The following is a 19,627-nucleotide window of genomic DNA, read 5'->3' as shown; positions in this document are numbered from 1 at the left end:
GCAAGAGAACAAGCACAATTTTCTCTGAAGCGGTACACCTAGTGAGTTAAAGGAACAATGAGGGATCAGTGTGGCTGGAGAAGAGACAGACCAGTGGTGAACAAGTCAGCGAAAGCAGGAAATAGTCTTGAGAGGTAACAGGATACAGTATACAGTAGGATCATATGCATTACCCAGCCAAGTAGCTTATTTAATAGTCTTTTAATACCTAAATTAAGTCCTCTCTATGCACATTCTTTAATTCAACTCCTAACTGTTTCTTCCTGGGCCGTTGCAAGAATGATAACTATATCATGTAAGTTTAATAACTTTTTTAGTCAGTAAGTCTACTAATTATTATCTCATAAGGACCCTCAACTGAAACCTCAAAGTGGTTTCCCCTAAGTACAATCTTTAGTAGCAGTTGACAAAAATACCAAGGGGGTAAAATTTCAAATTTGATCATTTTTATTCAGTACTAGGCACATCATAAAACTGGAATATATTATCACTTCTACTTAAAGATCCTCTATCTTAGTATTCTATCAAGAAAGACTACATGTATATAAGCAAATATTTTATCAAAGATTAAATGCATACCTATAATTACGTCTATCATCTTAGAACTGTAAAAACCAGGTTTTCTTCCAGGACCATTAGTTTGATGAAGATTTTTTTTTTAAACTGCCAGTTCTCAGGCCGGGCACAGTGGCTCACACCCGTAATCCCAGCTCTTTGGGAGGCGGAGGTGGGCGGATCACGTGATGTCAGAAATTCGAGACCACCCTTGCCAACATGGTGAAACCCTATCCCTACTAAAAATAAAAAATTAGCCAGGCATGTTGGTGTGCACCTGTAGTCCCAGCTACTCAGGAGGCCAAGACAGGAGAATCACTTGAACCCAGGAGTTGGAGGTTGTAGTGAGCCAAGATTGTGCCACTGCACTCCATCCTGGGCTACAGAGGGAAACTTAAAAAACAACAACAATAAAAACTACTAATTCACATTCGGGAACTTCCTAACTAATAAAGAAAACTAATGTTTATCTCAAAATAGAAAACTTTTCTTAAAAGCCCAGTTCAGTACTCATGTTCTCAGAAAATGTTACTATAAAAGTTTTCTCGGTGACTGTTGGAAATGTGACATCATGTCTTTTACCAAAGTAATAGAAAAGCAGATACTGATGATAAATACACATTCTGTTCATCAATGTGACACCTGACTTCTGAGGCTCAGCAGTGTGACTCCTTGCCCAGCTAGTCCAAACTCTTGATGTGCTTTTATTTATAATGTTTAGACAATTTGCAGGGGTTTTTATACGTTCAGTCACCAGGCAAATTGATAATCATATTAATTGTTTACTTGTGTTTTGTCATAGATTATATTTTTATTTGTTTTAACTGATGCGTGCTGTATTAGTTTGAGGTTTTTTAGTATAAAATGTTTCTATCTCAAACCCAGTGATCATGGTATCAATACCAACAATCTGTTATTTTACTGAGTTCTTTTAAATGGACAGTAGTTAAATGTGTACTGTAAATAAAAGACAAAACTACACTTACATAAATTTATGGTGTGATTTGTTTTTTGTTTTTATTTTTTAGCTGGTCTATGTGATATTAGTGAAGGGACTGTTGTTCCAGAGGATCGCTGCAAATCTCCAACTTCTGGTAATTTGTTTTTTTAATTTCATTAATAATTATGATTCTGCAAAATCAAGATAGTATACCAGTGTACATTTTGATAGCTATGCATTTAAAATAATCTACAAAACCTTTTGTGTCATATATTTATTCTTAAAATCTTAACTGTATTCTTTGAATTTCTGATTACATGAAAAGAAATCTAGCCTGTGCTAAATAAAAATCCGAAACTTTACCTGCTGAGAATCATGTAATTATTTACTTAATTTTCTTACATTTATACCTTTTTTAAAGAAAATATATTTTACTGCTTACCATTGCCTCAAATGTCTTAGTTCTCTACAATATTTAAATGTTATGAAAAATGTTTAACACTTACATTCTGAGTGAAGACAATTAGAATAATTGTAGACTAGTTATATGTGTTTTTATTTATGATGAAAAAATTTCTGATATAGCCCTATTAAAGCAGTTCTCATTTCTTATCTATAAATGGGTCTTTATGTGACCTATGCATATATTAATTTTTCAAAAGAATATTATTTTTATTATCTTTGGAGACATCTTAAAATTAAGAAGATCCTGAATTTATTTTATTTTGGTTGATTGAACCCTTGTTAATACAGTATTCACTAGCTTTCTAGTGAAAAGATCATTCTTAGCATGAGTAACGCTATTGTTAAGATATGTTTTGATCCTTCCATAGCTGGTATATGACATCAGAAATAATTGTAAGAATGGGAAATATTAAGAAGAGTACTTTGTTTTACTTCCTCAGATCTTAGTCTAATGTTTTATTATATCTAGACTGCAAAAGCTTTTATGATGTTTACTTTTTACAGTTGCATTTTCCTGATGTTAAACAAGTTGATTATTTCTTAAGGATAAAATGTATCTATGTATTTTCTGACTTTCTTGTGCTTAAAACTTCATATTTAAATTTATTCATTAAACTAATAAAACATGGAAGAGTTTCTCACATAATTAGTACCTAATATTAAGTTTTAACATTGGTAAAATTAAGTTTGCATAAATAATATGGAACAGAACTGTCTTCTGCCTCCTAGGACTGTTTATTTCTGAATTTAGAATTGTAATATTTTTCAGTTCTTACTCTTTTTCTAACTGCATAAAATAATGTTCTGACCTCGTCTTTCCCAAAATCCACATAAATGCATTTATCAACATGTTAAGGATATAAGTCAGGGTGGACAATTTGGATATGGAACATGTAATATATTAAATACCATCCTATGGTAATATATTTAATATATAAATACCATAGGATGTGTTTTAATAAGATTCAGCCCAAATAAATTAATACTCCTTTGATCCTAAGCCAGACTTTCAAAAAGTGGCTACGTCTAGCTCTTTGAAGTAACCAAACAACTGGTATTTGTAGATAAGAGTATATTTAAATCTAAGTACATAAATATAAAAAGTAAAAGTTAAAAACCCTGTGTGTTCTCTTTCTCAAAACAGAGAAACTCAAACATGTTTAGGCATTTTCAAATATATTTTGCTCTTTGGTCCATGTGAAAAGACAGTAATGGTTTTAACATGCAGAAATTCATATGACCCGAGATATTTCATTTTTTTCTATCTCAGTATGTTTGAAATGCAAAGTAAAAATTATGACTTCAAAAAATCATTGGTAAATCACGTATTCTTATCATTAGATATAGAAACCTTCATTTAGTTTAGTCTTTGGTTATACTCTGAAAAATAAAAGAATTATCTGAGACATTATGTCAGTTTCTACATATCAGGAAATACTGTTTCTTTATAAAAAGTCAAACATTAGTAGGGAATAGTTGTTTCAGATAGCAGTAGATACCAGTTAAGCACAGCTAGTAAGAACATTACAGTAAGGAACTAGAGTGAGATGCTGGAAAACTATTTTAATATAAATGCTTTCGACACTGCGTTCTTAATAGCTCGTGTGTGCTTTTCTCAACTTGTCCATGTAAAAATCGATAATAGTAATTTTAAGCATCTATTATGGGTTGTCTTACTCTGTACATTTGTAACTTTTTTTTTTAACCTTCATTCCTGTTAACATTCTAACAGGGAAATAATGAAATAATGTGTTATTACCTCTGGCCAACACATGCAAATTCTAATTCGCAATGGTCAGAAAAGAATAACATTTAGGATGAGTTTGAAGTGAATCAAAAGAGCTACATGGGGATCATGGTTTTAAAAACATAAAAATTAGTAATTAAATTACTAGCCTCAAATACTTTCTACAATGAGAGTGATATAAAAAGGTAAAATAGTTAAGTGATGCATTCTAGATTATTAAAAACCTATATAGATAATATAAAATAAGTTGGTATTTATGGGAAAAGAAGAAATATATAAAAGTGGATTGAGAGTTAAAATGAATCTCTCATAAATACTAACAGGAAGACCAATTTAGAAATCTAAAGTAGCCATATGCCTTTATCAAAACCAGTAGTTCATTTAAAATAATTCATATATGACGGGAAACTTTTTTGAAAAGCTTTTAAATCTCATAATCAAGATTTGTGATCTCAGCTGTTTAGTTAATTAAAATCAAAGCTATCTTCAGAAAGTCATGAAAAAATGCATATAATGCATATAGATTGCCTTTTTCATTTATTTTTAAATAAACCAACGGTCCCCCAATAGAGAAAGTTAATTCTGCCTACTGAACATATGCATCCTGAACAAATGAAGGGAAAGACTTTCACTTGATCTTTATGTCAGAGAACTCACATAATTCACTGTGCACGTTAGTATTGAAATTTTTTAGTCCTGCACGCAACTATATGTGTGTGTGTGTGTACACACACACACACACACACACACACACACACGTTCAAATAGTTTTTTAAACTGTTAGGTTATTTCAAACTGAAGAAAACCCAGGGCCACACATACCATGATATGACGTTCAGGTACATTCATGATATAAATGCTGTGTGCACTAGAAAAACAATAAGCTGTGGATTCATTGTAGAAATTTAGTAAATATATTCAAATGGGATAAAGTGAAAACTGTTTTGGAGCTTTTGCATGAGCTGTCATAGAAGTTATAACAATCAGTAGTAAGTATTTTTAGTTAGAAGAAAAACCTCCTTGTTTTAGATACATTACAACCTATGCCGCCTGCTTATATTTGAAAATAGCAAATATTTTTCTAATTTTATTATCATATATAGATATGTTATTCTATTGCTTTGATATGAAATATATCAAAACTAGTAACAGTAATACATTTTTGTACATAAATGTGACTATTTTTTAGAGATGATAGTGATATTTTAAAATATATATAGCATATAAACATTATATTATTTAAATCAAAATTATATTTATATTAAAAACAACAATACCTATTTCTGTTCCTGGCAGTGTTACTCAGCTCATCATTATATGTGTGATATTTTTTTGAAGTGAGATTTATGAGGATCTGTAAATGGCGTTTAACAAAAATAACATGAACTTATAAAACTACTGTAAAAGTAATGGTTCTGCCAGTGGTCAGAGGTTTTACTTGGTAAGAGAAAAACTGTCAGGGACATTCGCCACTTGACCAAGGGAAGGAAGTACAATTTTAGTGTGAAGTGTTATATGTGGCGTCAAATTTTGACCTGATTCGTTAAGATTCAGTGCTTTTAATGGAATTTTTTTTTTTTTTTGAGATGGAGTTTCGCTCTTGTTACCCAGTCTGGAGGGCAATGGCACGATCTCGGCTCACCACAACCTCCGCCTCCTGGGTTCAGGCAATTCTCCTGCCTCAGCCTCCTGAGTAGCTGGGATTACAGGCACGCATCACCATGCCCAGCTAATTTTTTGTATTTTTAGTAGAAACAGGGTTTCACCATGTTGACCAGGATGGTCTCGATCTCTTGACCTCGTGATCCACCCACCTTGGCCTCCCAAAGTGCTGGGATTACAGGCGTGAGCCACCGCACCCGGCCTTACTGGAATATTTTTAAAGCAGAGAAAGAAAACCTTTTTATGCACTTCAATTACATTCTAAGTATTTGCCTCTGGCAGGAAAGCTGTATGAATTCAGCAAATACTTAGAGAATCCTACATCTAACACACTCCACTAGTCACAAAGGGAATACAAAAATGAATCAAATGTGGGCCCTGCCTTTTGGAAGTTCATTCCAGTGAGGAAGGTCTTATATACGTGAATCTAAAATAATAAGGAATTAAGTGATTATCATCATATGAGAAATACATAGATAAAATGTTAAGGGCCCTCAAAGGAGGAGGAATGATTTATAGCTGAGAAGACTGTGAAAAATTGAATGGACGAGGTATTATTTGAGATGTGCTTTAAAAGAATAGATGTCCAAAAGTGATCAACCAATATACTACTTAGAATTGCATTTATAATAAAAATATATATTATAAATTAAATACTATGAGAGATTAGAAATATTTTTAAGGAAAAAAATGACCCCCAAAATTTTAAATAAATATTAGATACGATTATTTAATATTGGCAGTCACAGCCAAAATAAAGTTAAATATATCTTACCTCCAAAAATTTAAGTAGACATTTGAACATATCTATAAATGTAAGTATTTCCTTCAATATTTTAAAGATTCCTAAGATATATGCAGAATCAATATGTAGTTCTAAACTGTCAGTCTAACTCTAAAACAAATTTTACCAGCCAAGTTATAGTACAAGGTCTTGGTTCTGCTAGAAGAACTTTATTCAGTTAATAATATCAAGAATTCCAGATTTTTTCAAAGAAACAATTAAACACTATAGTTTTTAAAATATATTTTCTAACATATAATATACTAAGATTTTGCCAAATTGTTGTAGAGTTTAATATTTATGTATACCAGGGTCTATCATGAAAGATATTACACTACTTATTACTGCACTGTAATATTACAAGAACTGTTACTACTATTGACATTGCCTCTCCTGTGGTCACTAACTTGAGAACTTGTTTTAAAAAGTTAACAGATTTTTTTATTTGTATATTTTTCTTGTTACAACTCAGTGTTTATGACTGACCATGTACCTGTTCCTTCCATTGTCTTCATTTGTGTAGGTTCTTCATCACCACACAATTCAGATGATGAACAAAAAATGAATAATTTTATAGAAAAGGGTATAGTATCTTGATTTTAAAGTATTTTCTTTTATGTTTAATTTATTTAGTTTACTTTGAATAGATTTTGACATTTTATATCAAAATATTATTTTCAGTGAAGACCAAAAGCAGAAAGTTTTCCAAGATGGTAGCCAGTGATATAGGTAGGAAATAGAAATTTCTATTTTGTTTCTAATCCTTGCTATATGCAGTGCTAACCCAACACCAGAAAATTATTCAATGCATTGTATTTTCATGTAAATTTGTTGTTCCTGTGCTAAAAAAATAATCTCTTGGGCTGTCTCTTCTAAACTCATGGGACAATAATTATTAAAAATCAGTTCACTTGGGTTGCAGTTCTTTCTCTGACTTACAGTGTGAATTTCTCTGTTAATTTTATTTTTGCTCTACTTTAAAATAAAGCAGGGTTCAATTTATGCCATAAATAACACAATTTTATACTCCCAAGTTTTGAAGCAATTGTTTCTTTATAGTTTTATTTTTGTTTTTTTTTTTTTTCCTACCTTTATTCCATCTCTCTCATATTTTCATGACCCTATATTTCAAGGAAACAGTTTTCTGTAAGATTGTTTTAGTCTATAATCTGTACAGCATTTAGCAACGTTAAGTAGGAATTTTCTAGGACTGCCCCAACTTCCACAAGTAAAAAATGCATTGCTTCTTGTGATTGTTTTTGTGAATATATGTTGAGATGAATTACTCAGTCCAAAGTTCTCAAAGTTTAAAATTAGGGAACAAAATATATAATCCGATTTTAAGGACATAATCAAATTAGGGTTTTAAGGTCATGGAAGTTCAAATGTTCTCCAAAGATTTTTAAAGGCTTGAAAAACACTTTTTAGAAAAAGAGGATAAGTTTGGTCTTTGCTTTAAGCTCAAAATTTTTATTACACAGTTACTGTATTATTTCCTCCCAAAACCTCTAGCGTATATTCCTTAAATCCAGTCAAATCAGATGAATTTCTAGGCAGGTGGAATAGTTCTACTTTTTCTCAACTGATGATGTTTTAGATATGGTTAAATTTTCAAAAATTCTTAGATGTAAGATTCATGTTGTCTGTATTTTGTAAATTGAACCCTGTTTAATCATGTTAACGATGGCTGACTGTTAGCCCCTGGTTATTTTTTAATAAGATGGTTTATTCTTGGGCAAAGGGCTCTTCATTTATGGAGAATCAATTATTTGTCTTTGTATTTGTGGGTTTTTAGTGACTCTTTTGATAATAGTTAAATCACTGTAATTATATACTAGCACTATGGCATAATAGTCTTTAACCAATTTTGTTTATTTTATCTTAATCGTACATTAGAGGTTTTTTTTTGTCATATTATGCAAAAAGGTAGAAAAGATTTTCTTACATACATTTTACTAAACAACTTTTAAAATTAAATTACCTAGGGATTTTACCTTGCATGAATGGGACTTCGTAGATAATTAAATTTTTAATAACAATTTTTCTGTCTTATATTTTGTGCTTGGGTTTTATTTGTTTATTTACTATCTTCCTATTTTTTTCTGTGTTTTAAATAGAATATGTAACATGAAATACTTGAGCTTGACTGTTTGAAAGACTACATTAGCAAATTTATCAATGTTGATAATGTTATTGGAAGAATAGTTCTTTGATGGCATTCTTGCTTTATTTTTATCTTATTGGTGAGTTTTACGTTTTGTCATGCCAGTTTTTGTAGTTACGTATTTTGAGGGAAACGTGTTACCTTTATTCAACTTTCAAAATTGTGTTAGTATACAGTTATGCATAGTTATTTTTTAAACTTCAGGAACCATTGTTATATCCCCAATTTTTTGTGTAATTTTCTTTGGCTTTGATTGAAACCTTACAGTGTGTGTTTTTTTTTTTAATCACAAGATTTGGGTATATAGAAAGAAAGTTAGTGTCACAATTTTTTTCTTCCTTCAAAGGGAGACTGCTCCATTGTAAACTGTAAAGATTTTGCAGTTGGAAAGTGACACATTAGTTTATCTCCCTACATTAGTATCTAGTTTTGTTATAAGAATTAGCATAACATATGCTAGTGAAAAACATAAAATGTCAATGAAACATTGGAAAATAACTCATAGGTCTTCTGAGGACCTCTCTGTCAACACTGGTATTTTGTGTGTGAAGCTGTGGTGTCAAAAGTATTAGGATTTCTTGAGCATTTTGAACTCACCTTATTATCCAATCTAGTACCTGCTATGAAGTATCATGAACCTCATGAACTTACCACCTCTTGCTTCCTCAGCATACAAGCATTTATTTATAGCTTCAACTTTAGGTAGTTACACATTTGCCTCATAAGGGAAAAGATAAGAATTAGAACCCTCAGGGTTGCACTAGTCAAAGAGCTACCTTGTGTGGAAGGTGAGTAAATAACTTGACCCTGAAAGTTTGCCCTGAATTTTACCTATTCTTTGAGAGTAACTGCTGCTGGTGTCAGAGTTTGTGTGTGTGGGCGTGTCTGGGTGTGCTGTGGGTGGGTGGTACGGATCACAATTTAATTATTAACAATTTAATGGTTAATTCCAAGCATGGAAAATCAACCACCCTACCTTTTTTTTTTTTTTTTAACTGTCTTGACAGTACAGCTGAGATAGCTGAGACTATAATGATAAGCTTTTTTAAATGTGTTTAGCCTTTATCTTGTCATTTTTCTGCCGTGTTCCAGCATTTTACAAATAATTTTCCTCAGTCCACTCAATAATCCCAGTGAGTTAGTTACTACTGTTTCCCTGTTTTACAGGTAAGGGAACTGAATATAAGTAACATATCTATTGCTACACAGCTAATAAATGGGAGCAAGATTTACACCCAGGTAGCCCCACTCCACTGTCTGTCCTCTTAAACATTATGCCATATTATCTCTTAATATAATTTACCAAAAACTATAAGGATTCAAAAGCAAATTCATGGTGTGGTTAATAACTAGATAATTTGGTTATGGCCCTGTTCTATCTACACAGTAATCTGGACAAAAAGATTGGCTCATATTAAGTTCTGTTGTTAGGGCCGGATTATGGATGCCATCTTGATACCAATCATCCAAGCATAAGATAATATCTAGAAATCTACCTTTCTCAAATACTAGACTCATGGGAAAGGAACTCTGGAGTACTGTAGCCCATCTACCCAAAGCCTATCTTCATAGTTTATTTCCTGTTTGAAAATTAAATCAGATGAATGATTCTGACAATGGCCTTGTTCTTACATAAGAGCAGCCTATAAAGAAATAGCTTTAGTCTTGTGAGTTTGACAGTAAAAAGATAATAGAATATAATGTAATTGCAGCATCCACAAAGAAAGCTTCATTCATGAAATATGTATGTATATGGTAATTTGTTTTGCCTGTGTATACCTTATAAATTGTTATTAGCAAAATCTTAATTGTTAACATTTTCAAAATCCAGTTTTTCCTGTACTGCTATAAATCACTTATTTACTCATTTATTTTATAAAAATTTGAAAGTACAGAATTTTGCAAAGCTTTTTATTTTTAATTCTTATAAAAATAGTCCTACAGTGTGTATCTTTGTTAAAAATGTATTAGTCAAATTTTTCATGATACCCTTATGAATAAAATACAGTCTACATGCTAGCATTGTTTGATAAATTCGAAACTACATGATTAACCTTTTCTGAAGATTATTCTATTTCATTATGGTTTTGTTTCATGCTGAAAGTAGATTTCTTGCTGGAACCCTTAGTCTGTGACCTGGCCTATTTGCAGTTTTATTACTAATTTTCTTATAGAAGGAATGATTACCAAATTCCTTCTGATTACATCAACTTGTAAGGGGAAAATAATGCTAAGGATAAAAAATAAAAACTCAAAATTGTGGTGACTTAAATGAGTGCTTTGCCAAAACAGGTAGAAATATTAGCTTCATTTATTGGGCCTCATAAATTCTAGACACTATACCAGGTATTTTTTTCATGTAGTATTTATTAATAGAGGGAAAATTATACTTCCAGGGTCACTTTCATCTCTCCAATTCTGAGTTAGCATAATTATTTAGGTAAGGATTAATTTAGCAAAAAACTGGAATAATTTTTGAATTCTGTTTAAATGACAATAATGTTTCTTCAAGTCCTGTTTTTATTAGTTCTCTTACACGTGAATCTCAGTGATTGCTTTTTTAAAGTGTTCCAACTTAACCAAAATCTGCTCTTTGTTGTTTTGTTCTACATTACTAACTCATTAACTCACACAATTTTAAAGCAGTTCTAACATCTTTATTTTTCAAGAAAAGATACTGAATCTCAGAGAAGTTAAGTGACACATCCAAAGTAATACCCCATGGTAATGACTTAGGACTAGAATTCAGGCTTCTTGACTCTTGTTTTACTATACATGCCATGTTTCACACTTCATATTCAAGTTTCCACTTTTTCTTTCTTATGTGATTGCTTTTTCTTGTACGTCTTCTCAATTCTTTTGTATTTACAAGTTGAAAAATAAATTCACCAGGGTTCATTTAAATTTGTTGCCATATGAATGAAAAAGTTTATATTAAATTAATTAAGTAGTATTTTAAGGTATCAAATTATTTAATTCATTGTAAAACTCAAAATAATGCTGGTATTTCTACTTTACATTTCCCAGTATTCAACCTAAAATGTGGCTATTTAATTTGTAGAATTTAACCTTTATACTCAGCCCACAAGATGGCTGTTGAAAGAAGAGATGCTCACTTTGAAAGGAATGAATAGTAGTATACAATGATACCTTTTTACAGGTGATTTTAATATTTTGTATTTTGAGAGAAAAGTATTACTTACCCTTAATTGGTCAACAACTAAATTTTATAGGCAGATACTTCAAAATTATTATATGAGTCTGAGTTCTAAGAAATTCTTTTTCTTTTTTAAAATGAATAAAATCTGAAAAGTATTGACATGTTGTATATTTAAATTTAAATTTTACTTTGAATGTATTTTCTGTCAAATTTCTTAATAAAATGTGCATGCTGGAAAGTCTGTGTTTCATATTCCTATACTTACTATATGTGTATTTATCTCTATTGAACTGTCTTTTTTTTATATTAAAAGGATGTGTGACGATCTTTCTAGAAATAACTTGTAGTTTGCTTCCTAGAATAATGAAAATTAGTCTGAGATAAAGTTATATTACTGAAATAAATATTTGTCAGCTCTTATTTGAGCAAAACTATAAATGTGGCAATTTATGTTCTATCATTACTTATTTTATTAGTTTGTTAGGACAGCCACTATAAAATACCACAAACTGGGAGGCTTAAACAATTCTGGAGGTTAGAAGTCCAAGATCAAGATGTCAGTGGGTTTGATTTCTTCTGATGCCTCTCTCCTTGGCTTGTAGACAGGTGCATTCTCATTGTATCCCCATGTGGCCTTCTGTGCAGGGCAGGACCCTGGTGTCTGTGTATCCACATTTCTTCTTTTTATAGATCTAATCAAATTGGATTAGGGCCCAGCCTAAGGCATCATTGTGACTTAATCACTTCTTTGAAGACCCCGTCTCCAAATATAGTAGAGGATGGGAGCTTAGGGCTTCTATATATGAATTTTGCAAGGACACAATTCATTCCATAACACTTACTGTGTTAGGTTTACGTAATACCTCTTATTCTGTACAAAATTCTCTTTGAGATGTTGCAAAGAGTTTAATCATAGTATTGTATTAGACATTAAGTTTTACAAATGTTTGGAAAGCAGATGGGACAGAAAAAAAAATGGAAAAGTTCTGGGAGTTCAAGAATGAAAAGAACTCGGTATAGGCGTATCTTTACTGGACGAGTACTGATACCTCTTTAAAGATTTACCTCTATTTCAGGTAATAGATATAGATTCTATGGGTATTTCCGAGAGTCATCTTTTTGATAACAGGCCCATATTTAATTTGCTCTCTTTTTAATTTTATTTCTTTTCATTCTGTAGAAGTAAAATTCCATTTACACTTTTGGTTCATTCATTTATTCCTTGTGGTATTTATTAAGCACACATTAAGTGCTTGACACATACATATATAGTGTTTTAAAAGATAAATTCTGTTTCTGAACTCCTGGAATATTTTAGCAAGAGAGATAGACATTGATATTATTAGTTCTAATGGCTATTGAAATATGTGATAAGCGACAAGAGAGTTTCTACTTCCTGGTTCCACTTTTCCTCTTGGATTCCTTGCCATATCCTGCAAACTGAATTTGAATTTACTATCTCAGTTTTATTTAACACAAATACAGTCCAACATTATCCCTTTCAAGAGAGTAGTGTTGGCTCTCACAAAAGTAATATTGTTATTTTTTCTAGTTGCTAAAACTTAGTATAAACAAAAATCAGTTTGCTTTTTGGCAGCTTCATTGTACAGTCATAATTTTTTTTTTTTATTTTTTTTACTTTTTACTGTTATGCCATTTTTTACTATAAATTTCAAATTCTAAAAAGTGAAGTTATAGTTCTGTTTTTTTTTTCTTTCAAGAATGCTTATTTAGAGAAAAGATGTAGACACAGTGGGTAGAAAACTTAAAGGAAAATTACAAAACATCTGCTTAATTTCAAAGAAGTAATAGCATTCTGCACAATTGAGAACACATAGGAAATTTTCTCCAGTGGCAAAGGACTAAAAAGCATCACCCATTATAAAACTTACTTACTATGTAATCATCCAAGTAGTCCCCTTGCCTGGATATTTGCCTCTCTTGGACATCATACATCTTTCCTCAGTTTTGAAATTTGCATTGCAGACATAATTATTATGATTAGGTATAACTTCATTATTCCTTCTAAGCAAATGCAGCTCTTCACTGTTTATGCAACCAGAAAATTTGATGTCCTTATTCAGGCTTATAAAGAGAGCAATGACCGACCCTAACAACCTGCCTAGACTCTCCGAAACTAGTTTTCCTCAGATTGAAGAAACCTTCTGTCAGGGGCAAGGGTTGAAGAATACATAGTGGAAGAAGGAAACAGAAACGATGTGTCTTTCAAGAACTCATCCAGATTGCATGCTTTCAGTGTGAAGGTCACAAAAGAAGATGAGTAACTTCAAGGCGTGAACAGAAGTTGCTTGATAAAATACAATGAAACCAGCTAGCTGGGTAAATGAGTTTCATAAATGATTCTGAGACTCCTGGGACTTAGAAATATGAACATCATAAAATTGTTGGACAGAGTCTACAACCCCATCATCACAAAGTTGTATCAGAGGACAGGGTACAAGCCAAGAGGACCAACTGACTAGAGGTTCTCCAGAGGTGGGTCTGTCTCTTCTGGTCTTGCCATCAGGAGGTTGAATAAACAGACCTGAAGCAAGTATATTCCCCAGAAGTCACAAAAATTGAAGGATACACGGCCAGGTGCAGTGGCTCATGCCTGTAATCCCAGCACTTTAGGCGACCGAGGTGGGTGGATCACTTGAGGTCAGGAGTTCAAGACCAGCCTGGCCAATATGGTGAAACCCCATCCCTACTAAAAATAGAAAACTAGCTGGATATGATGGCATGCACTTATAATTCCAACTACTTGGGAGGCTGAGGCAGGAGAATCCTGAACCCAGGAGGTGGAGGTTACATTGCAGTAAGCTGAGATTGTACCACTTCCAGCATTGGTGACAGGGTGAGTCCTCTTAAAAAAAAAAAAAAAAAAGATACAAACTTTTAGCTGGAAGTTTAACTTTAGGCCTTAGGGTTGGGACTTAGCCTCCCACTAAAAACAACTATAAAATTGGTCAAAAGATACGAGCTTAGTCTTTCAAGACATTGAACAACAGGCATTCCAAGACTGTCATCCTTGAGAAAAAGGAGATGTATGAGGTGAGCCCCACATTTCTCCCACCTTTCTGCTCAGCTTTCTGCCACAGACCACGTTCCTGTTGCAGCACAAGTGGAGCTGCAGTATCAGAAGCTGAGGAGGCAGAGCATGGAAGTTCTGGTTGCCGGCATGTCTGGAATATTTGCTAGAGAGGAGGAACTGCTCCAAGAAATTCTAGGAGTCTCTGTGGAGATTCAAGCTAGGTCCTGAGAACTGTCTACTTTAAATGCTTGTGTTAGAACTATGTTAAACCAATGATCTTAAGTCTTTGCCTTAAGTTAGAAGAAGGGCAAATTAAACGCCAAGTTAGTAGAAGGAATGAAATAGCAAAAAGTAGGTATCAGTGAAAGAAAACAAATAATACAGGTAAACAGTTTTCAAGAATGAAGACAATAGGCAGACATTTCTAACCATGAGAGAAGCGAAGAAATATAGCAGTAGTTTTTGGAAACTTCCTCAATTAAGTACTACAGCAAAATAACCCAAGACATGGAAAACCATCGTAGGAAGATTGATGTTCGTCTTTGAAACCATTTAAACTCAAAACATATACTCAACCTGTGTGTAAATTGTGTTTATGGTATGTAGTATAAGCTTTAAAACTTGTAAATGTGAAAATAACGTAACTATTAAAAATCGGGAAGAAGGAATATTTGTTCATAAAAGGAAAAGAAGGCTACTTTCCTGATTTTTGATAGCTGGAGAGCCAATCGTTACTGTCTAATAGTTAATAGAAATATTTCAGCCTTTGAATATTTTTCACAGTGTGTTTTCCTAAGAGCTTTTAAGATACGATATATCTCGTAGTAAAAAAAAAAAAAAATGTGAAATATAGTAGTTTCTTTAGTTCACTTTAGTTAGATTTCTGGAAAAGTAAATGTTTATTTAAGCATATAGTAGCACATTTTTTTCTCCAAATATTTATTAGTGGCTATCTGTATTTATACAAAGATATCAGATGGATGTTCAACTAATTTGAATGGTTATTTCTGGTTAGCAGGATGTTGTGTGATTTTTTTAAGGTGTAATTTTTTGCATTATTTGAATTATTTATAATAAGAATGAATTATTTTTACAAAAACAGTTTAAAATTTTAGTTTAAATGTTTGTAATGACATTGTATGTGGTTAACAACAACTGCCTGAGGTTTTCCCAGCTTTACACTAAAGTACCTATGAAATCAAAGAAAAATAGGAACATTCAATTTCAATAGAAACTAGGTAAGGATACGTGATCACAACCCAAGTCAGTATTGCAACTCAAGACAAAGCTTTGGTAGATGCTGCACAGTTCTTCTGCCTGGCACTTACAAGCATTTAGATAGAAGTCTCTTCATTCAAGGGAAAGAAACCCATTACAGACATCCTAAGATTTAAATCCTTTCCCTCCTTTCCTCCCTCTCCCTCAGCTCCTTTCTCCACTCTGTGAAAGGCATGCATGCAAAACAGACAAGCTAACATTCTGAAGGAAGTAGGCGATAACTAGTTAACATTCAGATTTCTCAGTGCACTCTGTAGTAACAAAATGGACCAGCTTCTTGAGTTTTGAGGAGATGTAGTTGTCAGCAAAACTTTGACATTTTACCGAAGTTATGCATATTTCTCTGTTTTCATTTAAACTGAAGTTTTTGTAGTATTATAATACACCTTTGAAAAAATACTAAAGGCATGCTTTAGAGCTCTTTGGGAGTTGGGGGAGTAGTACTGGCATTAACTTTCCCTTATAAAACTCTATTCTAAGGAAATAATCTAAAATGTATGCAAATATTTATGAAAAACATTTTTATTTCTGTGTGTACTGAAAAACTGGAAAATGCCTAATTGATTTATAAGTGTTCATATAAATATGCAGCCATTAAAATATACTGACAGCCAATGACATGTAAAAAAATGCTTATTTTAGTAGTGAAAAATGGCAGGATACAGATTTCTTTATATAGTTGATCAAACCTATGTAAAGTGGATTTTTTAAAGTGACTGGCAGGAAATACGCAAAAATGTTGCATATGGGCATTAATAGTGACCTTTTTTTCTGTATATTCTTTATTTTCCAAATATGCTATGAAAATGCATAATTCAGAATAACTCAAAGATAAAAATACATGTAGTATAAGATGCAGTAAGAGAATATAATTCAGTATGGGCCTCTAAATCTGTTAAGAGGATATGTATTTACATTAATTCTGTGCATTGAAAAAAAAAATACAAGCTTTAAAATATTTTCAGGAAGAAGCTAAAAACATCCTGCATGTAAAACACCTCACACAAGAGTTGATACTGTGATTTCATCAGTATGATGTGTAGAACAGGCAAAACTGTTCTGTGCTTAAGCATCAGAGCAGTGATTATTCCTGGAAATTGGACAGGGATTGATGAGAAAGAAGCATGCATGTCCTTTTTGGGGTGAATGGTAATGCTCTTTATCTTGCTTGTTTTAACAGTTTGAGTTACAGAGATGTACATATTGTCAAAATTCAGTGAATATACCTTTAAATTTTGTATATTTGGATGTAAGTTTTATATCAAAAGAAAATATACTCTTAGCCAAAAAAGAAATGTTTGGGGAACATCTTGTTTTATAAAAATGTACAAATTATCTTGCTGGATTTGTCTCCACATCCTGTGGTCTTAGATAGGTGTTACAGACTGAGATAGGTATAAATCCTTTGTACTCCAGTTGATGCCTTGTGTCCACCTCTGTGAGTATTACGTACTGCATTGCATTGGAGTGTTTCATCTAATGTGAGCTCCTGGGAGGCCGGAAGTATATTCCTGCCCTCTGGCACATGATGGGAATATTGCCCAGTAGATATTTAATAAATGAATATTCACACCTCCACATGTAACACAAGTTTTTCTCTATTCATGGAAGCTCTTAACGCTATATTTTTAAATATTTCTTGATAGCTAGAATTAACACAAAATAATAAAAGTTAATCATCTAATATTGTCATTTCAAGTTCTGAATTCAAGGAGATTGCTTAAAATTATATGTAGGTATAATAGCAATCTGGCTTAAGTATCTGTCATTTGAACAAAAAGTTGGTGTCCAGGTTGTGGAGATCCAATTGCAGAATGTTTCCGAAGAAAATAATAAATTGACTAATTAAAATTTGTATGCCATGCAAAAAGTCTTCCCAGTCATTTTGTGTGTGATTTTAACCTCTCAATAAAATGTTGAAATTAGACTGAGGATTATTTGGAAAGCTGGTTAGTTATACTTAGTATTTTTTACATAATAAAAATAGTACAAAAAAACTTTTATTCTATGGGAGCGGTTAACTTAAAATTTTAAGATTTGATGTTATATAAAGTGATTTATAGTAGAAATCCTAAGGAGGATCAAAAGCATACACCTGCAAAATTCAGAAGGAAATTTTGTGCTGGTATATTTTTTGATAGCAATGTATGTATAGATACTGAATGAAAGCATAAATATGTTAAATATTTTAAATTGATTAAAATATGCATTTAACATTTTATTTATAGATGAATTTGTTACTTATAAATCACTCAAGTTATTTCTCCTCTTTGTTTAGCCATTATGAGTTAGTTTTTGAAATGAACCTAAAAGGTTGGGCTCACTATAGTGGTACATTGCATTCTATGCTTTTGTCCTAAAGTTTTTTATAGTTTTATTTTAGTTACTTAAAATTTTGCCAAACAATTAGAATGAAGGGACATTAGATTATTTGCTTACCTTATTATTAATAAATAATAACATTTATTAAATCATACTATGTGCCAGGTATTATGCTCAGTTCTTTGCTTATGTCATCTTATATAATCCTCACGACTATCTACCCTCATATTACAAATGAGGAAACTTGAAGTTTAGAGAGGCAAAATGATTAGCCTAAGGTTACACATGAAGTAGTTGAAGTGAATGTGAACCTAGGTTTGAGCTGATTTCAAACCCAGTCCTAACCACTATGCTTTACTCTTCCACGTTTTACAAGCTAGTTATTCAGACTTGTTCACAATGTTTTCGATGGGCTTAATTATATATACATACTGGGATTCATGGATTTGTCTTGGTTAGTAAAGTTCCTTAGTGTCTAAGGACCTTGCTACTCAAAAGTTTGGTCCACAGACCAGCAGCATCAGCAGCTCCTGGGGCTCCTTGGAAATGTCTCTTAAGCCCTAGTCCCAGAGTATAGCATCAAAGTGTGCATTTTAACAAGATCTCCATGTGACTAGTGTGCGCATTCTAGTTTGAGAAGCACAGGATTTAAAATAATTTGATCAAATCAGAGTAGTGATATCTAAAGAGGTGGTATTCGTATCATATGATTCTAAAAGAGTTATCTTTAGACTGTGCCAAATTGATTTTCTACATCTGTTTACATGCACATTGTATAGATATTACTTATCAGTCTAGGTATATTGTACCTATGACATTTGATCAAGATCTCTGGATTTTTTTCTGAATTTATTAAAATATCTGTTTAATATTGCCTTTTGGAGGACTGTTTTAGGGATATAATATTTTCTAATTTTGAGGCTATTGGGTTTCAAGCACAAGAGCAACCTTGTATGTGACATCAACTACAGATTTTATTTGGCCATTTTATTTTTTTTATATTGCATTTTCTCTTTTAACTGAAATTTACATCGGTGAAAATGGGGGGTGACTTTTATAAATGTGACCCATTGTTGTTTGTTAAAGGATACTAATTAAGTTAATGAAGCTGAGAAGTGAAAACCTGATGTTCCTTCCAACCCCCATCCCTTCCCAGTTTGCCTAATGCCACTTTCCTAACACTGGATTTGTCATTTTTTTAGATGTGGAAGTCATGTACTATGACTGGATTTCTCTTTGTTTACATGGCGCCCTTATGGACTAGCAGGGTCTGTGCTTTAAATATCTCCTAACAGTCCAAAATTTAACCTAATATATGTATTCCTGTATTAACAAACGAATGCTTTTTGACAGTTTCACATAGGAAGCACTTTTCTTTTACGCATGCACTACCACTAACGTAATAGCTATAGTCGAACAACCCCTAACTTTAAATCACTTTCTAGATTAAGACAGTAACTGATTTTGAGGATGGAAAGTGGATTCCAGTAAGTTTATACATTCACTCTTTTTCCAA

General features: G+C 32.3%; 1 protein-coding gene across 4 annotated transcripts in view; it reads left to right on the top strand.

The window, feature by feature from the left end:
• Positions 1-19,627, top strand: part of STXBP5 (syntaxin binding protein 5) — a 170,724-nt gene that overhangs the window by 120,599 nt on the left and 30,498 nt on the right. For 2 of the 4 annotated variants that reach the window (XM_039467624.2, XM_039467625.2), the window contains exon 19: positions 1,584-1,649. In XM_039467624.2, the coding sequence (XP_039323558.1) occupies positions 1,584-1,649 (66 nt within the window). Of the gene's footprint in view, positions 1-1,583; positions 1,650-6,676; positions 6,737-6,834; positions 6,883-19,627 lie in introns of all 4 variants that reach the window. The other 2 variants (XM_039467623.2, XM_074397306.1) reach the window with 2 other exon arrangements.

The sequence above is a fragment of the Saimiri boliviensis genome, chromosome 4 (assembly GCF_048565385.1).
Source record: "Saimiri boliviensis isolate mSaiBol1 chromosome 4, mSaiBol1.pri, whole genome shotgun sequence".
NCBI classification, from domain to species: Eukaryota; Metazoa; Chordata; class Mammalia; order Primates; family Cebidae; genus Saimiri; species Saimiri boliviensis.
The sequence above is the reverse complement of the archived record's forward strand: the minus strand, read 5'-3'. Positions and strand labels throughout refer to the sequence as shown.